At 38.8% G+C, this 26,990-nt stretch overlaps 2 protein-coding genes and 1 pseudogene across 2 annotated transcripts in view; 1 reads left to right on the plus strand and 2 right to left on the minus strand.

The window, feature by feature from the left end:
- INTS10 (integrator complex subunit 10) overlaps nucleotides 1-2,496 on the plus strand; it is a 26,286-nt gene extending 23,790 nt beyond the window's left edge. The window contains 3 exon segments of the mRNA XM_025049914.1: nucleotides 1-9; nucleotides 11-43; nucleotides 2,094-2,496. The exon segment at nucleotides 1-9 is cut by the window's left edge and continues 27 nt beyond it. Of these exon segments, the coding sequence (XP_024905682.1) occupies nucleotides 1-9; nucleotides 11-43; nucleotides 2,094-2,250 (199 nt within the window). The 3' untranslated portion in view covers nucleotides 2,251-2,496.
- Nucleotides 2,497-4,683: 2,187 nt separating this feature from the next.
- Nucleotides 4,684-26,990, minus strand: part of HGSNAT (heparan-alpha-glucosaminide N-acetyltransferase) — a 29,057-nt gene continuing 6,750 nt past the window's right edge. The window contains exons 4-19 of the mRNA XM_025050017.1: nucleotides 26,416-26,552; nucleotides 26,076-26,197; nucleotides 23,670-23,739; nucleotides 20,881-20,950; nucleotides 20,076-20,185; nucleotides 18,433-18,509; nucleotides 17,656-17,686; nucleotides 16,107-16,267; nucleotides 14,824-14,939; nucleotides 12,930-13,051; nucleotides 12,382-12,508; nucleotides 10,890-10,976; nucleotides 8,827-8,904; nucleotides 8,120-8,190; nucleotides 7,914-8,026; nucleotides 4,684-7,148 (exon numbers count right to left, since the gene is read on the minus strand). Of these exons, the coding sequence (XP_024905785.1) occupies nucleotides 6,967-7,148; nucleotides 7,914-8,026; nucleotides 8,120-8,190; nucleotides 8,827-8,904; nucleotides 10,890-10,976; nucleotides 12,382-12,508; nucleotides 12,930-13,051; nucleotides 14,824-14,939; nucleotides 16,107-16,267; nucleotides 17,656-17,686; nucleotides 18,433-18,509; nucleotides 20,076-20,185; nucleotides 20,881-20,950; nucleotides 23,670-23,739; nucleotides 26,076-26,197; nucleotides 26,416-26,552 (1,674 nt within the window). The 3' untranslated portion in view covers nucleotides 4,684-6,966. The remainder of the gene's footprint in view (nucleotides 7,149-7,913; nucleotides 8,027-8,119; nucleotides 8,191-8,826; nucleotides 8,905-10,889; nucleotides 10,977-12,381; nucleotides 12,509-12,929; nucleotides 13,052-14,823; nucleotides 14,940-16,106; nucleotides 16,268-17,655; nucleotides 17,687-18,432; nucleotides 18,510-20,075; nucleotides 20,186-20,880; nucleotides 20,951-23,669; nucleotides 23,740-26,075; nucleotides 26,198-26,415; nucleotides 26,553-26,990) is intronic.
- LOC112483446 lies at nucleotides 11,457-11,568 on the minus strand (annotated as a pseudogene).

Here is a 26,990-nt window from a genome sequence, read left to right on the forward strand (position 1 = left end):
GGAATTCTTATGTGCTTCAGCCCAGCATACAGACTGCTGACAGGTACCAAGTGGAAAAACACCTGCTCATAGTGTGCTGTTTTGTCAACATGTTTTACTGCCCATGGTTTTCAGCTCTTTGTTCCTCAGTGCTCTTTTTCATGCTTTATTTATTTTTTAATTTGTTCTGCATTCCTTGGCAAACCATCCGGTTGTAATATTGTAACATTTCTTATTTTTTTCCATAAGTTGCCAGTGTTTTGTGTCCAATTTAAAAATCATTATGGATCTGGAAAAAAAAATGGAAGTGATATAAAACTGTTAGATTAAGTGTACATTTGATTAGGCATTAAACGGATTCTCTTTCGAGAAAACATAAGGCATTCAATTATAAATATTTAAGGATACTAAAGCTTATTTTAAGTAAATTTTTATTTTTGGATTTTCATATTAGTGACCAGTGTTGAGGTTTGGTCTCCTCAGGCATTAGCATAGTATTTGCCTGCTACTGATACTGTTTTTTCAGACCTTACCTTTCTGAATTGAAAATATTTGGTGGGCCAGAATGTCATGTTTATTAGCGGATTTATCCTGTTCTTAAACCACAAAAGCTAATTCTCTTCATCCAAATTTGCCAGAGGGATAGAGGCTCTGATAGAAATATACTTGAGTTGTACTTCTCTTTATATATGGTCCAGTACTGTTGAACCATGACCAGCAGGATACATTTTATTATATTTTTACTGGTATTAAGGGGAGAGTTTACTTTGTACCATCAGCGCCCTTGAGCATACTGTCTTCAAATACCAGTAACTTTCGGTTGGTCAATGAGTCAGCTCCAATATGGGGTTGCATTCTGGGACCCAGAAGGGCAGTAATCTCAGGCCAGCATAAAAAGGGTCCGCATCTATTCCCAGTGGGACTTGGCCTCGGCCTCACTGACACTGTGTCCTTATTACCGACCTAGCCAGCCAGCCTTGACTAGAAATGTCCACAAAGAACTGCGTGTTTTCTCCATGGCACGGCTGTTTTACTTCGTAGTTCTTTAAAATGTCCATGGGCATTGTAGAGTGGCGAGTAATATCTTTGCTAGTCTAACAAAACCAGGGTGTTTTTTCTTCTATTGCAACTTTATGACTTCTGTTGTACTCTTTTTATATGACAAATTTTAAAAGTTTATAAGTTTTAAAAAACAAACCTTTTAGAGTGATTTCAATAGTTTTATTTTGGCCAGTACATAAAACTCCAATTTTAAATCTCTGTTACTGTGTCTGAGGGAAGTGAAGCAATAGGGGTAGGGAAGGGAGGCGGCTTCTATTTGTCTAAATCCACCAAATTACTGAACTAGTAGTTAAAACTTTCCTTTTAAGTGAACCCACTGAAGTTTGCTGTATTTTTCTTTTCCTTCATTTTGGCAGGATTTCTTTTGTAATCTCTCTCTCTAAAACACAACTTTTAGGGTGTAGTTAGAAACCTTGCTTGTATTCCCACCAACCTTTCCACCAATGTGGAGGTCTGCGCACGTGGACCAGATCTGGTCTTCAGTTGCCTTTTGCAGGCCATTGACCATTCTCCATCGATTCTGCTTCTCTCTCCCCACCTGTGTCAGACTTGTCCTGGGACCCCAACTCCTCCTGCTTCTTCACAAGTAGATGTGAGTCTGGCTGGGCTCAATACTTAGATTGTGGTCCTGTTCTGGCAGCATGGGGACAGAGACATACTTGAACCATAGTGGCTGTGCACCATCCCAGAGCCTTTCTGAGCCTTTCATGGAGCACTAGCCCGAGGGGCCAGGAACTCATCCTCTGTATGGTGACTAGCTCATTCTGGTTTTTCTCCTCCCTGCTGTACCTCTGAAGGAGGTGACATTTTACAGAACCTTTAGATGTTTAAAATATTTTTTTATTGAATGGGAAAGATATCTCTGTAGTTTTAAGTCTTTCTGAGGAGGCATGGGCACTGGATGTTGTTTGGTTAAGGCTTTTCTTTCTTTTTAAAATTTTTTACTTACACTTAAATTTGAGGCAGGCTTTACTCCTACCCCAGAAACACTGACTGGTGGTGATGCCAGTGCTAACCACGGTGTCCATCTGTTTCCCTGTCGCTGCCCTCAGGCACCACACGGTCACTCGGGGCATCACCAAGGGCGTGAAGGAGGACTTCCGCCTGGCCATGGAGCGCCAGGTGTCCCGCTGTGCTGAGAACTTGATGGTGGTGCTGCACAGGTTCTGCATCAACGAGAAGATCTTGCTTCTTCAGACTCTGGCCTGATTGGAGACCATTCCACCAGAGACAACTCACAGCCATGTAATTTGGAGGAAAGACATAAAGTATTGATAAATGTTGCTTTGTAATTCTTAAAAAGAAGAAAACCCTCTGAGTTCTAACTCCTTGGTTGTTTAAAAGTAGTTCCTAAGAGTCTGAGAAGCTATTTCTATTTTTGAGTCTTTTGTTTTTTGTAATTTTTGTAAAACAAAAGAAACCTGTTTTATAAATAAAAATGATCCTAAATTTGGAATTTTTTAAATTTTTATTTCAATTCAATTATGAGTTTCTGAACAAGGATGAACTTTACTTAAAAAAGACATCATTCTTTTCATGATCTCAAGACTTGATCTTCCATAGTTAGGCTTTGGTTAAATATATGTATCAACATGATACATATCTAGACCTTTTCATTTGAGAAGTTTTAATATCAAAAATCTTTATGTCAAAATGAACTTGAGTGAACTTGCGCTGAAGGAGCGTTGGGGCAGAGGTAGGGGTGGAGGGTGTCTGCCAAACAGCCCAGGGAAGGGAATGATGGAAGGGGAGGCGCTTTCCTGCCCAGGCCAAGGATGGCCTCCCATGGTGCTGGAGGTGCTGAGCACCAGTGGTGTCTGCCTAGGGGTTCCCTAGGGGCTCGGTGGCCTGACTGCCTGGATTCCACCCCTGGCTCTGTGCGGCCCCCTTCACTTGCCATTCACCAGGGACACGTTAATGTCTCTGTGCCTCAAGCCTGTCATCAGAAAAACGAAGATAATAATGACTTCGTGTGAAATACTCAGAAGAGTGCCTCACACATTGTAATTGCTTGACCAGGTTAACTATCAGGTTTATTTTTTCTTTTGCTATTCCAGAAATATATCAGGCGAACAGCAAACAAACATTTGTTTCTAGGGGCTTATTAAAGAATGAAAGCTAAGAAGTTGTTTAGTTCCTTTGCATAAAAAGTTTTAGAAATCTTTTCTAAGACCCTTTTTATAGACATATTAAAATCAATAAAGTGGCATAAGTAATAGACATCTGATCTCAAAAATATTTCCTCTGGCTTGTCTTAAAGTGTTCATCAATGTAATGAGTTGATTACAAATACATAAACCATCCTGTTTTTATCACAGAGTATGCTATCCAACAGCTTTCATATTAAACACTCTCTCACCTTTTGGTTTTATAATACCTTCCTCAGATTGGTGTTTGGGGGCAGCATATATTAAAACAAGACTTTCTAATACCCAAGTGGTTAGGCACCAGATTAAAAAAAAAAAAATCTTTTTTTTTTTTCCTAACTTAGTGGTGCCACACCTGTGCCAAGTTGTGGGGTGGTGTAGAAGGATGTGACTGCAAAAAAAAAAAAAAGATACAAGAACAAATTGGTAACCATGAAAGGTAGGAAAGTTAGGAAAAGACCCAGTTTCTATAGAGAAAGTCCCAGTGTTCTACCAGAACCCAAAATGGTAATGGACACTGAGGGAAGCCATATGCTCGGCACTGCAGGGAGCAGGGCCTGCTGTCCTTACAGCTAGAGTTTGGGCTGGAATTCTGCAAAGGAAAGCCAGCATGCTAATGGCATCTTTTGTCTATCATAGTGTTTTGACATACACAATTAGATAAGGGGTTTATGAAATCTGAGGCATTTCATGACATAATGCAAGTATCTAGCATTTCTGTCAACTTTGAATTTAGAAGTATATGTAGCCGAAAGGAAAACAGTATTTTGGAACTAATGCCCAACAAATACTGATTACCAAGAGGAAAATGTTGGCTTGCTGCTCTGGTGAAAAGAGATTATACAAATATGTAACCAAAGACAAACACTGGTGATGTGATTTCCCACCTAATTTTACACTCCCTCTGCTCCCAGAAGAGGTAACCACCATCTTCCACATAGCCATGGACTTGGTCAATCCGAGTTCCCTTGTCACTGCTGGTTTTGCAAGTCCAGTGAGGCACTTGTAACCAATGAGACACAAGGGGAAGGCAGCTGAGGCTTCTGGGGGCTGGGGGGTTCTTATTAATATGAGATACACAGTGGGGATGCCCTCTCTTTCCATTGAGTGTCTCGTTTGCCAAGTGTGGGTGGCACTCAAGACAGCAGTCATCTGACAGCCATCAAGTGCTGTAGCCAGCCTACCTCAGGACCTTTATGTGAGACAAGTCTTCCTAATAACCCAGCGGAATCAAGATCTCCTTATGTTTTAAGACAGCTTTACTGATATACTCCCCAATCTGAGAGATGCATCTGAAAACTCACCTGGAGAGGCCCAGCCTGCTCTACTAGTTGAAACAGGATCACACAGCTGTGAACACCCATAATGACTCATTGCAAGGGAAGGGCAGCAGCAAGTTTCCTCAAAGGTGACTGTCCCCATACACATTAGCTCCATGAACATTTTCATGGGGCATTCCAGATGCTAATTTTACCGGCAAAAAAACAACCACTTCTTTGCTTTAAGAAATTTTATTTAGCGCCTGCTATGTATGAGGCGCTGTTTGTACCACGAAGAATATGCAGATGAACAAGGGATAACTCTTGCCCTTTACAAGCAATATTAAACAGTCTAGTGTGAGAAACCAGACATGTATATAAACAGCTATCATACAGGTCATAAAGTGATGGATGCCATGAGATTGATCCCAATAAGATACTTTAAGAACCCAAAGAAAGAACACACTATTTTTGGATGAGAATAAGAGATTAGAGAGATGCCTTAGAAGTCAGGGGTCTTAAGTGACAGGTCAAATGTAGGTAGCAGAAAATTAAGAGGAAAAAGTAAACCAGGAAGACAATAATCAGAATCAGAAGTAGGAGGTCCTGGCTAAATGATGGAGGTGGGAGGAATCTGGTTGGGCTGGAATAAGTAGGGTGGGTATAGGGGCCGGGCTCATCTGAGGATGGTTTTGCTTGTATGACAGGCAAAGCTGTTTCAACTTCAAAGTAAGTTTTTATAAAGAGGTGATTTGCTCTGAGCTCTGCTTGATAAACCTTAATCTAGTGGCAATGGATAGTGACTTTATAGAAGGAAAGACTGAGGGAAGGAGGCCAGTTTAAAAAGAACTACGAATCGACTGGAGTAATAAGGTAGTGGCAGTGAGAACAAAGAAGATACAGGAAAAGATGAAAACAGGATTAACGAGAACTGGCAATGACTAAATATAGAAAAAGTGGAGATAAATGAGGTAGGTGGGTGAAAGACGTTGGCAGTTTTATACCTAGAGACCAGAATGATCCATTTACAGAGCTAGGAAAATCCAAAGAGGAAAAGCTTTGAGTTTGAGAAAAGAAAAGAGGGAAGAGGTGAGCCTGGATGCTGGCAGATATGCAGGTGGAGGGCTTCAGCAGGCAGTTAAAGTTGGGATGAGAGCTGAGGGTAGAGGTCTAAGCTGGAAACACAGACCAGGAATTCGTCCACGCAGTGGCAACAGTCGAAGCAATGCTGAGATGGCCCCGGCTCCCCGCTGCAGGATGCTCTAAAGTACAAGCTATTGTCACATTTTCCTTAAATATGGAATTCTCACGGAAAATTCATAAGTATGATGATGCATCATATGAAAAGCACTGTTTCTCTTCGTGTGTTCTCCCAGCCTCACTTCTGAGAAATGACTTCTTCTGTTTTGTGATTCCCAGCTAGAAAGGAGCCTCCATTGTGGAGGGTCATTCTGAAAAGACTTACTCCAATGAGAGTTTTTAAAACTTTTCATTATCATTTATTTTGAAGAGTTTTCCATAATAAAATTATTTTTCTAAGGATTTCAGAAAAGTTACTGATATATCCCACCTCACTGAGCCTAAGAGATGGAAGGCATCTGAGAGGTCATCGCTATCTCCCTCATTTCACAGATGAGGAACCGAGACCAAGATAGGCCAAGGGACTTGCCCAGCATTTTACACGGTAAGGATGGCAAAGCTGAAGCCACAAGCAAGAAAGACGGTGTGCTTTTTTCTCTTCCGCAGCTATGTCCCTGGGTACCAGCTACCATCTAGATACACAGAGAGAAAGATAGACAAGTAGGTAGATGGTTAGAAAATAATAGAGAAGAGAGAGAGAGAGAGAGAGATGATCGATAGGTAAATAGATAGGTACATAAGTAGATAACTAAGCAAAAGTGGCTGGGAATGACATCTATATTCCAACTTTTTTTTTCAAGTGGGGGAAAAGGAGAAAGTGGCTTTTGATAGAAAGGCATTTTTTTTGGATCCACCAATGCCTTGTAAACCTGAAAAGGAAATTACTCTGACTTTCTTGAAATATTAGACTTCACTTAACCAAAAAATATAAGACTATGTTACTACACATCGCATTCCATAAACTTTATAGTCGGCCACAACAGAAATGATGGTATTCTTGGTTGGCATGTGTAGACATGGAAAGGCAGTTTGCAAGAAAACAAGATTGATAAGAATCAGACCTTAAATTGTTTTATCCGTTACACAAGCAAAATGCCTATGTTAATTCCCTTTTGAAAAGTTAATCAAGAAATCCTTAGACTGAAGTTCCAAGTCCATCCATTTACACAGAAGATGGAGAAAAAAGACAATTACATTCCAAATTTGTAAGTCTCAAACACACAGAAGTTCTGATGAGCCATGTCACAGTCAACCAGCCTGAGTGCAACAGCATCTTCCCCAACAATCTGGAAATGTACATCCTATCCATTTTATCATTAGTGATTCCCTTTACTAAAGGCCCACTAGAGTCTGCCAGCGACACACGTCAGCTAGAGTCATCAGATTTTCCAAAAAACCTTCTTTTTATAGAGAATGTAGGCAATGAGCACCCAGACAGCAGTGGCAACAATGTTCTGAATGAGATGCTCTTTGTGCGAATGGTTGTCCTGCAGCCTCCACTGGAAGGGAAAGTAGTTGTGGAAGACCTCGTGGCCCACGTACACCAGAATAGAATTCATTCCTGAGGAAGAAACATAGACGATGTTTTCCTGAGTCACATCTGATCATCTATTTAATTCTAGAAATTTGATTTTAGTTCAGTGGAAAAACAAAAAGCACACACTTACATTATTGGCTACTGCCAAAAAATAAGTGATGCATATCTTAGACACTCAAGTGTCAACTATATCAAACAATTATTAGAAAATATTCACTTTATGATAGTATTCTTGAATACTAAATCTGAAAGAAAAGCCAAAATTATTAACTTAAATTTTCTCACAGAAAACTTGAGGTCCAAAGAAAGGGACTATTACTAGAATCAAAAGGCTGAAATAAGTCATTGAAATTATCTGGTTTATTTCTCAGTCTCCAGGTAGAACTGCATTTAAACCAATCCGTTTGTCTCTTGATATTTCTTATGCACCACCTAAAAGGCAGTGCATTTACATTAAGAAAGAAAGTATGGCACCGTTCTTGAAGCATTAGAAACTGGATGATAGGCCCCGAGTCGATTCTGATCCTCTGCAATTTGGGATTCCCTGAGGAAACAACTGGAGCTCATTTATGACCCCACAACATTAATGGGTAAAATGAGATGGACTGCTTTGGAACAGGCCAGGGACGTCCTGCATGGCCTGGGACAGTGCGGCCCCTGCAGCTCTCTCCCTTGTCATGCTTCTTGGAAACAAGCCACCAGGGCCCTGGCTCGAGGCTCTCAGCTCGTCTCTGGGCCAGTCTACTTGGTCACCATCGCTGACTCCCGCTGGGGTTAGAGGTGACCTACCTGGGTAAAAGAATGGGGCTCCTGACCACAGTCCCTTCACATCCACAACAGGGTACAGGATGAGCAGGATGAAGAAGGCAAAAGAGCTCAGTGTGGTGACGTACGAAATGGACCTAGGAGGAGAACGATGTGCTTCAGCGCTCCTGAGAGAGCATCCCAGGTGGGCACAATCAATCACCGTTAAAATGACAGTTTTCTATACCTACCAGAGATTTTTGTTTACTGGAATAAAGCCTTCGTTTTCAGAAATTTTCGTGAAAGCAACAGACATAAGCCCCTATAAAGGGGGAGAAAGATGTTAAAGTTTTTTATATTATCTCGAAAAACAATTATGTTCCCAAACTGAAAACTGAAAAATATTAGTTAATTAATTGTTTAGGGAGGGCTAAAAATTGTCTTACATTTTATTCTTTTAACTGGAAAAATATTTTTAAGATGTATAACAAAAATATTCTCCAAAAAATATTGTTTCAGCATTTCTCAGAGTTAAATGTAAACTAAATGATAAATTAGAGTGAATCTTGAGAGGAAACATGATGGCAAGATCAAGGGTAAAATGAACACTCAACTTTTTTGTAACCTGTAAATCTGGAAGCTGGTGTGTGGAAACCTGTTATTATTGGCCTGATCCTTCTGGTATGGTTCCCCACAAGAACTCATACCTTGATTCCATTTGTTCATGTATTTTTGGCTGGCAAACGCTGACTTATTTATAAAGACATTCTCCTAAGAAAATAAACCTGAGAATTTAGGTGCAAAGATTTGTTCCTCTCTGTTATTCAAATGAAGAATGCTACCTGTTGTGAAGAGGTGACAGCTGACACCTATCAGTGTTGCTAAACATTTTTTTCTTTTCTTTTAAGTATGCATGTGTGAAGAAAGGGGATTTTAGTGAGGAACGTCAGTTACTTACAAGAAAACAACACCAGGCAGTAAATCTGATCAGGATGTCTTTGGTCTGATCTTTGTAATACAAGAGTATTTTTCCTGCCTGGAAAAGAAAATGCAGTATGACCAAGAGAATTGCCTAATGTATATTCTTTCCTCATATCCACCCATTGTCTTAATCACTGAACAGACTCATCTGCCAGGCACACTGACAGACACTGCGATTACGAAGAGGAATGGCACGTTGCCACTGCCCTTGACTAGTGGAGAGAGTGAGAGGCACGTGGGACCACTGGGCGGGAGGGAGACGTTAGAGAAGAAGTGCAGCAGAGTTGAGGCTAGAGCACAAAGCAGGAAGATGATTCAGATGGAGTGGAACAGCATGCACAGAAGCAAGTCCAAATGGGTGGAAAAGCCCAGCACCCCTGAGGTGCTGCAGGTAATTCAAAAAGGCTGGTGGCAGACAGGTAGGCTTGCAGGTCTCACTGGAAGGCACAGGATTTTTCTCATAGGTGATGGGGAGCCAAGGAAAATCACCCTCCGCCCCAAAAAAAGGAACAAGGGACCGGTTCAGACTGGCCTGCTAGATGGTCTAGTCTGGCAGCAGTATAGAAGAGGGACAAGAACAGGGTAGAACTGGAGGCAGGGAAACATTTCAAAAAGAGCAATTTTGCATAAAAATCCCCTCAAATTAGGAATTAATTACTGAAAACAAAGTATAAGAAAGTATTAATTATTTATAACAGCTAAATTTTATGAATGTTTTCTATGTGCCAGTTCTTAGACCTTTATATGAGTTAAGTTATTTAATCCTCTCAACACCTTTATGAACTAAGTGCTACTGAAGCACAGAGGGGTCAAGTAACATGCCTGAGGTTACTCAGCTAGTAAGTGGCAGAGCTGGGTTTGAAACCAGACAGTGTGCACTGGGTCTGCACTCTTCAATGAACCCCGATGCTAGGCTGCTCCTGCAGGTGCAGATTCACCTAGAGAGCATGTGTAGGAATTAAACGAATAAATGTAAAAACACAATGTAAACTATAAACTGCTATAAAGGCAGTACTTCTGAATATGATATTAATCACTAAAATGTATATCCTTTAAACCTGCACTATCCAATATAGGAGTCACTAGCCACGTGCAACTACTTAAAATTAAATTTAATTAACATAAAAAACTCGATTCTTCAGTCATACTAGCCACAGTTCAAGTACTCAGTATAGATACAAGATATTTTCATAAAGCGTTCCATTAGTGCTGCTTTACACGAATTTTCCTCTCCCAGCAAGCTCCCTTCAAATAACAGTTTCAAACATCAATAAGGAGAACTTTAGTTAGAAAATCTAGGCCAGGGGTCTCCAACTCCCGGGCCATGGACCGCTACTGGTCCATGGCCTGTCAGGAACCAGGCCACACAGCAAGAGGTGAGCGGCTGGCCAGCAAACGAAGTTTCATCTGTATTTGCAGCCACTCCCCAGAGCTAGTATCACCACCTCAGCTCCATCTCAGATCATAAGGCATTAGATTCTCATAAGAGCACTGGTCCATGGTACCAAAAAGGTTGAGGACAGCTGATCTAGATTGTTTAGAATTTAAACAAAATTGTATGTGAGATAAACCAAGAATAGTCTGTATTGACTTTGGCATAAAATATGCATAACCTGAAATAATATAAAGGGCACACAAAAGAAATGTGACAAGTGACATGGTGACTTCCCACCGTCACCAGTACCCAAACACTTTGCATAGTCCAGCAGGGAAATCTTTTATCCAGAAACTGCTATGCCTCCATTTCTAAGATAGGCCATGTAAATAATAAGAATGTTTTTGAGAATATAGAAATTATACCTAATTCTTCAAATGTGCTGAATTTTAGCAACTTCTAGTTTTGACAATCAAATATAAATGGAATTTATTGATTCATTACTAATTCAAAAAATTATTTCATTAAAATAGCTATTTAAATATGAAATAATTTTTTGGAACTTCCAAATAGCTATTTTAATGAAACAATTTTTTTGAATTAGTGATGAATTAATAATCACAAACTGTCAGAAAAAAATGTATCCTAATGAAATGAACAAATACCTGAACTCCTAAAAATGCCATCACAATGGAGTTGATGGTCCCGAGGATTCCTTCTGGATCGTAGGCCACCTTGGTATGATAAAGCACCTTAACAAAACAGAACGAGAAGGCAGCACTCACTCAGTGATCAGAAAAATGCACACAAAAAACTCGCAGACTAAATACAAATTTGAATACACTCCAGTATTTGATGTGTTTTGCTTCAGCTGAAGAAATTCACTGTCAACCTGTGGGGATTATAGGCAGAATATTTCTAGCGAAGAAAGTGTGTGGTGTGTGACGCTTCAGAAGGGAACGCAGAGCCCAAGGATGAGCCATGGTCTGGCACAGCCATTTTAAATTCAGGTGGCTCAGGAGACACGCCCAGCAACACGATGCATCTCTAATCAGTTTCAAATACTATGTATAATACCATCATAATTTTTAAGTTTATTCTTTTTGGTCAATCCTATTGTAACACAACAGCTTCCTATCTTTTTTTTTTTTTTAGGCGAGGCAACCCTTGGTTGACCTCACAGATTGCAAGGACCTTGTCAGTTTATAATCCTTTTTTTTTTTTACTTTTTAAGCCTACAGCACCTGGTCTTCCTAGGTGGTCTCCCATTCAAGTACTAACCAGGCCCAATCCTGCTTAGCTTCTGAGATTAGACGGGATCAGGCTTGTAGCATGGCCATAGACTCCTACCTTCTTTTAAGGCAAATAACATTTTTTAAAAGTCTGTGTTATTTTATTACAAAATAAACATTATTGTAGACACTGTAGAAATTTGGAAATATATAGGATAGTGAATGTTGTAATGTACCACTGAAATATCTCCCCCTACCCCGCCCTTGTCAGAACTAAAGCCTTCATTCCCCAGCTGCTAGAAGTATTAATGGTCAATAGCTGTCAGTCAAGTCCCTCTTCTGCATTTGTCCTTGACTTCAGAGAGCTGCCTCTCCAGGAGTCACACCCTCTTGCTGGGGGCAGTCCACACCCAACCAGGGATATCAAGGACCCAATCCTTCCCCTCAATGCAGAACAACTCTGAATGAAATGAACAAATGAAATGAACAAATACCTGAACTCCTAAAAATGCCATCACAATGGCCCCACCATGAGATCAGGTGAGGCCTCCATGTGACTCAAAGCTATTCAACTGTTCTCTCTACCCTTCATTCCCTAGCAGGTGTTGATCCCAAAAAGACTGCCTGCTACACTTCCTGCATATGAATCTCTGTCTCAGAGTCTGCTGCCAGGAAATCCAACCTGAGACACACAGAAAAGCACTACACTACACATTTTATACACTGCGTTCTCATTTTAAAATCCAAAGTAATGTTTATATACCTTCCCATAATGAACATTAAACTCAGCCATTTTTTCAAATAAAAATTAGTTCCCAGCATAGTTTATTAAATGGACACAGCTAAAGCTGGCCACCCCTTTCTATTTTCCTTCACTTCAGAGCTCCTTAGTGTCCAGCCCTAGGTACAAGCCAGTGTTACTCACAGTTGAAGAAGGGTGCTGGTAAAGGTGATCATCTCCCAGGAGCAAGCGATCAATGTAGCCAGCAGCTCCTCCAGTACAATTTGGATACTTCCCCAGATCTCCAATGCCGCCAGGGCCGAGATAACCACTGAGAAAGTGAGAACATGCACTTAACTCATAAGACTTCAGAGGGGATTACGGTATATTCTGGCTATTTATGGATCCCAAGAAAGAGCCTCAAACACGTACGAGCCTCAAACATGTACGAGCCTCAAGCCTGGGAACCCCTCCAGCACCATGCACTCTCACCAATGTTCTTTTGACCTGACTGACTGCCCCCCACGTGTGAAGGCTCAGAGGCCCAACTTCCATTCAAACTGACCCTGAAAAATCCTCACCGGGATACTCCTCTAGACACACGCCAGACTCTTCTCTCAATATCAAGTATGATTCGAAGGAGAAGAGTGAAAGAGGATTCCTCTGACTTGGGAAAGTTGAAAGTATAGCCGAAGCTCTGACTTGGCAGAAAATGACATGCAAAAAGGGATTACCTACACAGGTTCACTTACGTAGGGCAGCCAGGAACAGGCAAGAAGAATGTCAAAGCTAGCCAGATGCTTTCCAGCATCAGGATGAAGAGCCACTGCGGCCAGCTAGAGATGATGTCTTGAAGGGAAGAGCATCTTCTCTCCTAAATGCAGGTAGAATGGGAAATAATATGCAGCATATGTATTTGGGGGAATTCTCCGTGATTGTTTTCTTGGCCATTATGGTACTAATATAAAAATAGAGGCCTGTTTATTGCATATAAATTACGTGGTCTAGATGTTCCATCTCTACGAAATACCACGGTAAAACATTATTTAAAAAGAAATCAGTGGGCAATTCTATTCCTATGCCCGAGAGAATTAAAAACAGATGTTCACACAAAAAAACATGTACACAGAAGTACAGAGAATCATTAAAATGCATAATAGCCAAAATGGGGAAACAAGTCAAACGTCCATCAGCTGAGGAATGAATATAAAATGTGGTACATTCACAAAATGGAATGGTATTCACCAAGGAATCAATTACTGATAAATGGAAAAACATGGATAAACCTTGAAAAACATTATGCTAAGTAAAAGAAGCCAGACACAAAAAGCCACATATTGTATAATTCCATTTACATGAAATGTCCAAAACAGGCAACTCTATAGAGACAGAAAGCAGATTAGGAATTGCCTAGGACTAAGAGAGTTGGAGGGTAAGAGGAGTGGCTAGTAGTAAACATGGGGTGTCTTTTGGGGTAATGAAAATGTTCTAGAATTAAATAGCAGTGATGACTACACGACTCTGAATATACTAAATATCACTGAATTATACATGTCAAACATGAGTTTTATGGTCTATGAAATATATCTTAATAAAGCTGTTCTAAAAAATAGAAGTTAAAAATAAATTTTAAAAGAGGAAAATGAAATTAAACTCTTGGAGCTATTCTGGCTGAAGGAAGAAGGATGCAAACCACCTAACCCCTTGGCGTCCCACCCAGCCTCACTCCATCGTAGTGCCCCTGGACGAGCCTCCACAGACCCTTAGGTCCCACACATGGCTAACCAAGCCTATATTCACCTGCACATGTCTAGTCTCACTTCACCTTAAGAAAAGCTAGTAGGGGGTACAGGAACATGGGCAGGGAGGGCAGAAGAGGTAAAGGAGTAATGATTAAATGTACTCGAAGAACACATAACTGAGCAATCATGACAGGAAGAACCAAGAGAATTTGGGATTTGGTGATGAATTTGCTAATTACATGTACAGAAAGAAGCTAGAAGACAAATACAGCTCTACTTAATTTATTATTAAGTAGGACCATTTGGGGAAGAATTTAAACATTTCCACCTGAATTTTTACCTCCATTGGGAAAAAAAAATTGCTGTCACCACGTAAACTCAGCAACTTATAGTGAGATACAAAGTAATCACAAAAGAGCCGACTCTCTCACATACTTCTTACAAAGAAGAAACAGCCAAGAATATGTCATTCTCCTATACCCCAGCTTGGCACTTTTTCTCCAAGTTAAACCTCTGTACAGATGCTGATATGTTATATGAGTTTTTTTTATATATATATACCTTATATCACAAGGGATTGGAAAAACTGGCAGTCATGTCCCAAAAGATTGAACTAACAAACTAGATGATAGTAATATTTAACGCCACCCATATGCATTTGATTACTGGGCACTTAAAAATTTGTTAAGAGAGTAGATCTCATGTTATGTATTTTTTACCACAATAAAAAAAAAATGACTGATATAAAGACTAAATAAAAATAACTAATTGAAGAAAAAATAATGAATTTGACTAACAGAGTTAAAGAGTCTATTGAAGTACAATTCTGCATTCAGAACTAAATGAAGTTCTAAAAACTATACAGTGATACCCCCCTTTAAAAATATATATATAGTTTTCTCACCACGGTACAACTCTCAGGCACAGGTTTTGCAAAGAGGAGTTCTAATACAGCAACCACAAAGTAAGTCACCCCCAGCCGTTGGAGCACGCCAGGGATTCGCAACTTATCCCAAGACACTGCAGAAGGTGCAAGTTAGGTGAAGGTTAGCCAGCATGTCTCATTTCATCCCAAGATACCATTACTTTTTTCTAAGGGGGAAGACATACCCATATGACACCTGAGTAAGTCTTTTTTAAGCTCTTAGAGTTAGAAATACTATGTATGGTCAGGAGACGTGGCTCAAACTCACAGCAGGAAGCTGGTCACCTAGGAGACTGAGATGAGAGCAAAAGTGTCTTCCTCAGGTGTGGAGATGAAGCGAGGACTACCTTTGTCCCTGAAGTTCATCCCCTGGCCCTTTCCCATTAGGGTTACAGAGTCAACTCTCACATTTATCAGGAATTTGCAGACCCACCACAGGCCACCAACTGACTCTCCCTGCCTCACAGACTATATGACTGTAACACTGGAAGAGAGTAACCCTATAGTGAGCCTTGTAATGTATCCTCCTGGAAGCAGTGGCCCACTTTTAGAGATCCATCAAATCAACTTTTATGTGACATCCTTCCTTGTGACCCCAACCGCAAGTGACCTCTACCTCCTCCTAATACCTAACATCTTAGTGCTTCTTGCCTGAGGGGTTCATTTGGCTGTTATCTAGAAAACTACATCCTCTTTTGCTAATGACACTGTAAGGCCCTTGAGGACATCAATCATTGCCTTTCCAGTACCCAGTACAGGGCTTACATCTTTCCCTCAGCTTTCCTGTTTTCCTCACACTGCTAAAACAATGACAAAGATGTCATTCCTTCTCAGCAACCCAGTGGACATACAGGTGGTAACAAAAGTGAATTATTGAACTACCATACAATAGCCTTATTTGAAAGTTGATGAAATAGTGGCAAAAGGGCATGGTCTGAGGACCAGGTGACTTTGTCTCGTCCCTACTCTGCCACTTACTACACTTGGATAATATGGAGAAAGCCCTTCAACCTCTCATAGCCTCCGTCTTCCTTTGTGTACCAGAAGGGTTTGGGTGGTCTTAGAGGCTCCTCCCAGGTCTAAAAGTCCAGGATAACAATACTAACGTCCAAAGTTATACAAGCATTATATATACTTTTCTAATAACTGTTCTTTTTGCAGGTTCCTGAGATGGAGGAATTATACTTCTTTTAAATTACAACATGTTTCCACATTTAAACTTGAATATATAATATACTAACAGGGGGGAAAAAAATACTTACATGGACCAAGGCAATAATTGGGGTTCACAATGAAAATGCCTATACAGATTAACAGGAAACTCCTCCATGTAACTTTCCCCAGCAATCTGAATTTTGAACATCCCCGCTGCAGTATGGAAGTCATTGATAGAAAAATCGAAGACCCCATAATAAATACAAACCTGAAAAAAAAACAGCTATTACTAGGTGGCCATTTCCAATGTTTTTGCCTATATAGCATTAATATGTTATAATCTACTACACAAGAGAAGCAATATGTGATTTTCTTAAAGTAGTCAGTCACTGAAATGACATCAGGTTACTAGTGGAGGAAGAATCAGAATGCAGCCCTGTGGAGCTGTAAGGTTTGTACACCTTCAAGTCATGTCTTAGGAGGAAATTCATCAGTACTAAGTGCAATTTCCAAGGACAACTGTCCCATTTAGTTATCAGAGAGAAATGATGATGAAGATGCCACAATCCAAATAACTCAACATTCACTAGCACGCCCTCAAATTCCGCACATTTCAATCATTTCTAATTCATTCTTGATTCTGAAAGAAAAATGAAAGCTGTATTTTTTTCTGATTTTGTCTGAGCCACATATCTCTCCATTCTTTTACTATAGTAAATTACCTCTTTTAAAAGAAAGTCAGAATAGTAATTTTTCTAAATATTTGGCAAGGGGATAACAGAGATAGCCATTTGCTCTTGCAACACTCCTTTGTGTCCCTTGGTTTCCTTTCTTGGGGTCACTTAATCAGGTAAAAACCTCTAGAAACAGTAACAGGAACCAAGCTACTTTCCTGTAGGGAACCTCACCTCACAGAGAATATACATAAATAAATACCAGGTCTGTGGGCACTTAAAACTTCCTCCTATGCAAACCCATCTCAAAAAACAAACAAACAAACCCAGTTCCTCCCCCAAAAAACTGAGTTCATATAAGTGATGAAATACCTGGAACAAAAGGCATAAACCAATAGGCAGGATTAGCTCCTAATAATGGAGCAAAGTCGCTTAAAGTGTCACAGCTAAGACACAAATTCTACACTGTACGGGAAGTCAGGGTCCCTCAACAAGGTGAGCGAGCCACAGATGACCAGACACGGAGCTTTGTTACTCTACTATTATTCTAAATTTTAATTTATTAACATCATTGCCCTATTGCAAACTTATCAGAATTCCTTGATACCAATACACTGCATTTCTTTTAGAAAATATGATTCTTACGCTTATTTTCAGGATTAGTGGAATTTAAGTACATATTCAGAATTTATGACTTCCTACAAGATTCAAGGGTCTTAAACATCATATCTACATTAACAAAACATTCCCTCTGAATTCACTATCTTTTATATACACACGTTTTAGATAAGCAATATGCCAAGCCTAAGAATTATTTGGCAGCAAACTTTTGGAAAGACCTCATAACAGTACAGTCCTGTGAGTAAACACAGGCCTGAGGCCCAGAACTCAAGGCTGGCCTCAGAGAAAGGTTCCAGCATCAGCTGAAAAGAAGAAACTGAAGATGACCTATAGAAGAAATGATGTTAGACTGCCAACTCACCATGGGAATACAAGGTCAGCCACTGTCAGTCCTGCAGAAGAACAAAAGCACAAAGAGTAAGGAAAAGGATTCTAGAAAGTAATTCCTAAATCTAGAATGGCCCCATTATAGTCTGATATATATGGAAAGTAAACTCATGTAGAGAGTTCACAGGAAAACACTGTGAAGTAACACACACAGACACTCCCTGGGGAATCTGCAATCAGTCACTGGGCCTGGGGCATTTCCTAAGAACATAACTGAGCCCGAAGAACCAAATAGAAGTTTGTGAACAAATCTGTTATCTTTCAGCAGTGCTATTCAAAATCCATTCTTAAACCAACCACCAAGCCAAATTAACAGCCATTACTCAGCACAGTCAGACTAACATTGGGTCAATGGCAGCCCAAGGAGCACCATGAGCCTTAGAAGACACACACATGGCTGTACTGAAAGGCGAAACTAGAATATGACATTTATGACTAAGTTCTTAACATCTTCTGCAGAGTTCCACAGTCCTACAGCAGAGATCTTTGGAGCCTACATGTTATTACAGTGAAGTATTACAGAGCCACAGCAATAGAATAATCTGAAGGTCATAGAATAATCTGAATTATTAGAATAATAGAATAATAGAATAATCTGAAGGTCATTCTACGGAGGAAAAAGATCAGTGGCTCAGACAAGGCTGCTGGAGCCTTATCTCTGGAGCTCCTAGGGGATGCTGAGTGATTATCCTGCCCACAGTCCTCTGAGAGGTCCTACAAAAATCAATGCTACCTTCAGCAAATATCTTACCATTCCAACTCGCATGTTTGAAGTACCAATATTTTCCTCCTCCATAATTAACAAAGACCATGAGGATGAGAGCTATCCTGTAAAGCAAGAAAGGACATGCCCTCAGGGCTTGCACAGGTAACAAGGAATGGCCCAACTGCCGCAGACACACTTATACTCACAAGGTACAGTCATGACACAAGATGACACTTAAAGAGCAAGAAAATATTACTTCTATTAACTACAATTAGGATGCTACACTAAAGTCCTTCTGTTGCCAACACGATGATGTCTTAAAAATTAACGTGACACTATATAACTTGAAAATAAAGCAAAACATTTCCAACTGCTAATTTTTAGAGCTCTCAGGTTAAAGAACACTAGAGTCAGAGCTGAGGGTTCAAATCGTGGGGCCTTCTCTCTTATTAGTCATAAGACCTTGAGCAAGACTCTTATCAGTTACCTCAGTATGCTTCTCTGTAAAAGAGAGAACATACCTCACATAGGAACTGCTGGGACTATTAAGGAGAATAATGTATATTATAGCACATAACCAGTGCTTTGCAAATTTTATGTACTTAATAAATGTTAGTTCCTGTCTACCTGCGAGCATCTCACCTCCAAAAGTGACATGAGAAAGAGAAATACAATAAAATTGATTCTGACTATGCTACTGTTTGATGCTGATTCTGTAGAATGTGGGGAATGAAGATTTTAGTATGTTAATGGAGTAATTTGTGGGGACCCTGGAGCCTAACTGCCTAGAATCAAGTCTTGGCTTAGTCTCTGAGTGACCTTGGGCAAGTCACTTAACTCTGTGGTTTAATTTCTTCATCCGTAAAATAGGCATATTAAAAGTATATACCTCATAGGATTGTTAAAGAGAGTAAATAAATTAGGACAAGTTAGGACAGTGCCTGGCACATAGTGAGAGCTGAAAACATTTTAGCAATTATTATTATTATCGTTATTGTTATTATTACCTGGCTTCAAATATGCATAGCACTCAGAGCTCTGGTGAGGCAGGGACAGAATTAGAATTATAAGGTTATTACTGGAGTTTGAAAGACCCCGGCGGGTAGAAATGGAGGACCCGATACCAACATATTTATTTTCAGCTATATAGTTTTATACTTTATTTTCAGAGTTTGGTCCTGGCCTTCAGTCTTCTACCAGAACGATAAAATAGTAACAATTTACTGTATGATGCTGTGGATTTGCTCTCCAAAGGGCCTGATGTTCCAGCTGGTTTGCTAGCAGTGGTGATGAATGAGGACTGACTCTTTCATTTGCTGGTGTTTCATTTCTAAATTGGCTCATCTTCTCATTTGTCAAACTACTGACCAGACATGGGGGTGCAGATGGACAAGGGGCTCCACATACAGCTCCTTGTCCAACGTAAGTGACCTTAACCCAGCAGAATCTACATACCAGTAGAAACTGGTTCTGGCCTTGTCTCGCTACTGTCTAGCAACATATTACATTGGCTATCATGACAGTTTTCAGATAAGGAGAGGCTGCTGATTTATTTTTACTCTAAGAAATCCTTTCTAGCCTAGAAAGTAAAAGATATATAAAATACCTTAAGTTAAAAGTGTGTTTATGTATAAACATGTAACCCTGGTCGACCTGTGCCCACAGTGTCACAAGGCAGCCCCACATACCCCCTGAACGTGTCCACACAGCGGAGGCGCAGAGGCACAGCAGACAGACGCCATGCTTCTAGTTGGGTGTCGTCCCCGAGCTGGCCTGCCCTGCTTGGAGAGCCTAGCTCCTTCAGAAAAAAGGAAATACATTACAATTCATAATGCTAAGGAGTAAATTTCATACTTTATATATCAGGGGTGAAATTTACAGAGTGGAAAACTAAAGACTATTATCTCAAACAAAATTTTAATTTGCTTTTGTACAGATCCCATCTAGAGGTTTGGTTTTTTTCACTTTTGTGTGTGTCTGTATGCCTTCTGTTGGGCTTGCAGTGGCCATGTTGATAAATGACCACAAAGAACTGGCCCATATGTACATCTGGTCCAAGTATACAAGCAATTATGTCCATAAATGAACATAAATATGCCCATAATGAATTTTTTGAACACAAATGTGTTTCATTATCTTAGCAGGCCATCAAATTTATAGATTAAACACTAATCTCTCTTTTGTTTTAATATTGACACTCTCAACTTAACTGAATTGATTCAACAGTAGTGCCCTCAGAGAAAAATGTCTCTACATCCTGCATCACAGTGCAGGCCAGAGTTCCAGCCTCACTGAAAATATAGAAGGGGACAGTGCCCTCTACAGGAGCCGAGAGAAGGCTGCTCTTTATTAAGAATACAAGACATGTGCCCTGGCCTTCCACAATGTAAATAAGATTAATTAAACCAGATAATAAAGATTATTAAATAAGAAACTGTAAATTCCAAATCTGGAAAACCACCCAGACCAACATGATGTAGTCTAATAACTCACAGAATTGATGAGGCGATCAGTTTCCCGAGAATTTATCGCTTTGGAAATCCAATTATTAAAGTCATCCAAACTGTAAATAAATAAAAGGCTCAGTTAATTTGCTTTCTTTGGAAGAATTTTCAAAATAATTGGATATCATCTTGAAAAAAATTAATTTAAAGTTCATATTCCATACAAGTCAAAGAATTAAAACATTTAAAGCTTTTTAAGAGTAGAAATCAAAGTTTGTAGCAGCAGCATTTTCAAATGCTCAAACCTTACAGCATGGTTTCCTCATCAGTAAAACAGAAATAAAGATAGAGCCTTCATTCAAGAGTTGGTGGGAGGGTTTAATGAGATTATTATTCCCTGGAACTAGAACTGTTATTAATAATACTATTAAAATTAGAATAACAAAAAAACTGCAACCAAATGCACTCGATACAAAAAGGACTAAACAGGACTAAAAGGACGCCTGTGACAGGATAAGATACAGCTATTAAAATAACAAGAATGTGGGTTCTATGCATACAAAGAAATACAAATATAAACTATTAAAAACAAAAAGCAAAAACCCAACATGCGGACTTGATTACAATTAAATAAAAATGCATGTATGCATACTGAGAAAGTTTGAAAGTAACTTTGGAGTGATTCAAATAGTTACTACATTGGGTTCTTTTTCTAGAAGGGTACTTTAGTTCAAAAAGATATCTAGATGATATTAAACTAATTTACATGACTAACAAAAGATAAATATATTAACTGATTTTTTTTTAAAAATGAGATTTCTACTTGGAAAACAATTTTTGAAAAAGTGTATCTTAGCCTGGCAAAAACAAGCCCACCCTTTTGTTTTCCCTAAACTTTGCACATTTGAATTATCCAATGCATAGGATTTTTTTTTCTTTTATCACGGGAAGTTTCAAGCACATGCAGAAGTAGACAAACTAGTACAATGAATCTCCATGGACTCATCGCCCAGCTTCAACAAGTATCTACACATGGTCAGTCTTACTTCATCTAGACTCCCACCCACTGCCCCTTTTCCATGCCATCTTAAGACTGAATATTTTAAAGAATCTCAGATATCATATCATTTCCATATCATACCCATAAATATTTCAGTATGTATCTCTAAAAGATAAGAACTCCTTTTATTTTTAAAAATAACATGTTAGTACATTTTTAAAGTGTCAATAATTCCTTAATATCATCAAATAGTCAGTTTTTTCTTATAATTTAATATCAGTATCCAAAATGATTCATATATCCAATGCATATATGTTTAATTTCTCCTTTTTTCCTCACAACTCAACTCCTATTTCTAGTTTATTCAGCACTGATCACTATCACATGAAAAACATTAAAAGAGAGACAACTAAGGAAAAGTAAAAAGGAGAAGTTAAAATATTTTAAAATTAAAACATTTAAAAAGCACTTAATTTTCTTGAACATGCTTGCTCTCTCGATGAAAAGAGAGTGGCTGTATTCTTACTATTTTTTTCAGATTTCTTTCTGGTTCAGACAAATCTGAACTTCCCCAGACTTTCATGCTGGGAAGTGACAGGGCAAAGACAAGGGACATTTGCTTTGCCTACAATAGCAGTCTGCCCACGGGCGGCAAACGCAGAATCACATGCAAAGAAGAGTTTCAGTTCCACAGTGCGGTGAGCTGGTATTTCTTCCCTTCGCAAGAGCTTGATTATTGGCTACCAATTACTTTACAAAATGATGTAATAGACCCATTCATATTAAAAGCACCAAATGAAAACACCCTAATAAACTGGACCAGTATTTGCATCTAATCCAAAGACTGACAAAATAATACCTAAATTCAAAGACATGAACCCCCTCTGCTAGGATTATACACTGTCCACAAAAAGCAGTTAGGTTAAACTCTGCTCCTAAGCATCATATAGTTCTTTTACGCCTACACAAGTCAACTTTCTCCTACATGGACTTCTTTCTAATATGCACAAAGGTAGAGGGTCAGAGTGCATAAACTCCCAAAGTTGCAGGGTTTCCCCCAAGCTAGCAGACTTAAAAGGCTAGGTTCTCTTTCTTCCAATTTAGATACAGCTCAACGATAAAATATTGTGGTCCTTCTTGAGACCCTAACAGGCTGAGCCAGTGAAAAATCAATCTTATTCCTTTTAAAACATGAAAGAACTTTCCTTTGAAAAGTGATTGGCCAGGCCTGGATCAATTTTATTTTATTTTTCTTTTCCAATCTACTAATTCGCTTTCACCAGAATCACTGTTAACCAGAGGAGCATTCCCTCTCCAAGCTACTAACCCTAACCAAGGGAAGGAGTCCATACTGTGGTCCGTGGGTAACGCACCTCATCCTCCAGGTCTGCTGCCAGATGCCCAGTCTGGTAGGGGCTGGGAAGCTGGACTAGATGGGTGGCCCCAGGGCTTAGTACTGGAGAGAAGGGAGAAAAGTCTGACATGGCAGCCATCTCCTAAAATCATCGTAGCCCACTTCCACTCTCTACGAAGCAGGATGTGAAATTCTCTTAGGAAAGAATTATTTCTCAAGCTTTTTCTTCTACTTTTTCTGTCATTTGGGAGGATTGAAAGCAAAGATCCATTAGAACTACGTTATCATTTCCGTGAAGTCAGGGATCATCTCTAACTCTATACTGAATCCCTAATACCTAGGACTGGACTGGGCATGGTGGACACATTAAGTATTCATTTAATCAAAGAATAAAGGTCATTTGAAGGGTCAAACTACCCTTCCTGAATATGTTTTTTCTATGTTCTTCTTTCCCCAGTTGTGTTCTCCCCTAACATCTGCTTACCTCAACAAGAACCTGAGAAAGCACACTGCGATGACAACTGCTAGTCCAACAAGGAACGCGATACTCACGGCTAGAAAAGTAACAGGAAACACATTATCACCAAAAATATCATCAAAAGCATCAAAGTTGTTATGTCACTACACTTAATCTGTAAATGAAAAATAAAAACAAATGAAAATGGAAACAAATGAGGAAAAGCCTATATTCTTATGCTAAATTTCCTATAAACAACTGAGAACACCATGAAGGGAGTGCTAATTTTCATTCTGAAAAAATATCAAACATACAAAAAAATACAGAGAATTGTAATAATAAACCCATATATGCCCATCACCTAAATTCTGGAATTATCAAGATATTGTCACTCTTGCTGTGTCTATTACTATTCCTCTCTCTGCTTTTTAAATTCTTTTTTCGCCTATAGTGCTTTTAAGCAAATCCCAGAAACCATGTCATTTCATTCCTATGTATTCAGTATGTATCTCTAAAATAAGAGTCTCGTAAACGACATATCAGCATCATGCAACTCCTGTCATGACCCACTGAGAAGGGCAGAGTATCACTTCTGTAGTAATCTGCCAAAAATGCGTGACTTCTACCTAGTTATGAGGAAACAGCAAGTAAACCCAAATAATAAAATAATTGGCCAGTCCTCTTCAAAAGGGTCAAGGTCATGAAAGACAAAGAAAGGCTGAGGAACTGTCTTAGATCAGAGGCGGGTAAGAAGCCTGACAATTAATTGCACTATGGGATCCTGGATTGGGTCCTGGACCAGAAAAAGAAAAAAGTTAAAAAGGACAACTGGAGAAATTTGAAAAGTCTCTAGGTCAGTAAAGAGCACTGTATCATTTGTTAAGTTCCTGGATAACTGTACTATGATTATATAGTTTAGAGATTTAGGAAAAGGTGGGTAAAGGGTATATGAGAACTCTTTTTTGCAATCTTTCTATAAGTCTAAAACTATTTCAAAATTAAAAGTTTCTTCAAAATGGGCCTTTTGTTATATAACCGCAATGTCAGACAAAAGTAAAAATAATTCCCTCGCTAACGCTGTGTCCATATTCAAATTTTTCTAGTCCCAAAAATGTTTTCTGTAGTTAATGTGTTCAAATCAGGATCCAAACAAGGTTCACATCTTGCATTTGCTTATGTCTCTTCAGTCTCATTCAGTTATAAGCAGCCACTGACATGTTTTAAACAACAGGTCAGCTGCTGTCTATTAGCAAGTCTCCCATTCTAGATCTGTCAGATGCTTCTTCATGGTGTCACTGAACTTGTTCTCCTACCCACCAAATGTTCTATAAATAGGAAATTAGCTGTAAAGGCTTGACTAAAAAAGTTCATCTCTTTCAGGAAGAATACGTCACATGTGGCGCTGTGTCTTTCCCACGGCACTGCATCACGTGCCCCACGTATGCGTTCAGCTGGTGAAAGCCTGACCACTCCCAGGTAAAGCTCCCCCTTCACCTGATAGTATCATCCACTCATGATTTTTGCCTACAACAATTATTTCATGAGGGGATGCAAAATATTCTGCCTTTCTGACATTAGCTGGAATTCTTCTCTAAAGAAATTTACCCTCATCATCTAGGACTATTTAGTTATCCTAAAATACAGTTAAAACAGAAAAAGGACAAATTCTTAGATCTTTCAATTGAAAATTTTAAATCACATAAGTTAACATCAGGAGTCCTTGTTACCTTGAAAGGCAACCAAAGTACTGTTTTTGTGTTTGTTTAGGGAGGGGGGCCTTTCTCTTTTTAGTTTCATAATGAACTGTTTGTTTTTTTGTTTATTCAATGTATTTCCATCAATTACATCCATTATTCTTTTTAATACCTAAATCGTCCCATGCTGGCCCTTTCATATTGGCTCTTATGTTCCTTTGACATGATCCCACAGTCTTCAATAGCTTCACCATGAATGGTACTAATAATGCCCCTGGGACTTATTGTATTACCTAATGAGAGGCTCAGAATGACAGATTTTCTTCAGTAGAGGTATTAGAGAATGAAAGGTCCCTTCTTAACCTAAGGGGATCTCTAGACTGTCAATGTAAGACACATACAGGAAATAGTATACCCTAAATCCAAAAATAAGGAAGATACTTGACAGTCAATTGCTCTATTTCCAGTTTCTTTCCACTGCATTAACTTTTTTGGTTTATTTATGCTTTATAATTAAACAACTATGAGTATATGTTGACATATATAATTTTCTTTATATCACATAATTTTCTTGATATTTTACATACCAATGACACAATAAATACTTTATAAATCTACCATAACTATCAGATAAGCCATAATCCAGGTTTTAAATTACACAAAGTGTTGCAAACAGTAATCAAAAATGAAAACCTTTAAAAATGCAAATTTAAAAAATCAACAAAAAGCATATACATACGAAGGTTACTGTCAACTGGATTCTCATTGACAACTACGTCACAAGCAATTTCATTGACTCCATTATGGACGTGCTTTACCAAGAGAGAATAGTTTCCAAATTCACCAAATTTGTATTCCAGCCTATAAAGATTAGGTAAAATTAAAAAAATTGATTAGATCCAGAAAAAAAAGACTTAGATTCTGATTATGACATGAAGGCAGAGTGATACTCATTCCTGAGTGCAGAGCAGGGGAGATATAGAAAAACATTTTGAAGGAAGAAAAAGCTAAAACCAAATAGGAAAAAAAGTATAAAGAAAATGCAAACTTCAGTAGGTCACAGCAAAGCAGGCACAAACCTACAAACTTCTTTCTCTTCCAAGGTGTCATTAAGTTGCAGGATGGATCCGTGCTGGGTGCTCACAGCAACAGCTGCAATGCTAGGCTTCCCAGGTTTTCCATTCCCTGAAACATTTACCAGAACCTGAAGCAAGCACTATAAAATAAAAACACAAGCAAACTGTTAGAGGTGTTTGAAAGTCTGTTAGTTGTTGGAGGCCATGAACATCCAACTAAACATACTGAGATGACTTTTCTTTCATACTTACAAAAAAATGTTTAAATTTCAATAATTTAGATAAAATTTTCCTATATAAACTATATGTTGCTATGGAACTGTACAACCTTTTTTCATAGGTAAATTTTTCACATAATTAACAAATACAGCATACATTAACTCTTTAATTCTATTGTTTTTATTATTTTTAACAAATAAATGTCCATGATTCTACCCAATTTGCATATTTATAATTTTAATGGTTACATTATATATTATAATTGTGAGTTTAAATATTATAATTGTGAGTTTTTAGATTACTTTCAAAGCTTTTTTCTTTTCATATGTAATTTACATAAATTATATTGTTTTTAAAAA

Source organism: Pteropus alecto, unplaced genomic scaffold, assembly GCF_000325575.1.
Source record: "Pteropus alecto unplaced genomic scaffold, ASM32557v1 scaffold24, whole genome shotgun sequence".
Taxonomy (NCBI): Eukaryota; Metazoa; Chordata; class Mammalia; order Chiroptera; family Pteropodidae; genus Pteropus; species Pteropus alecto.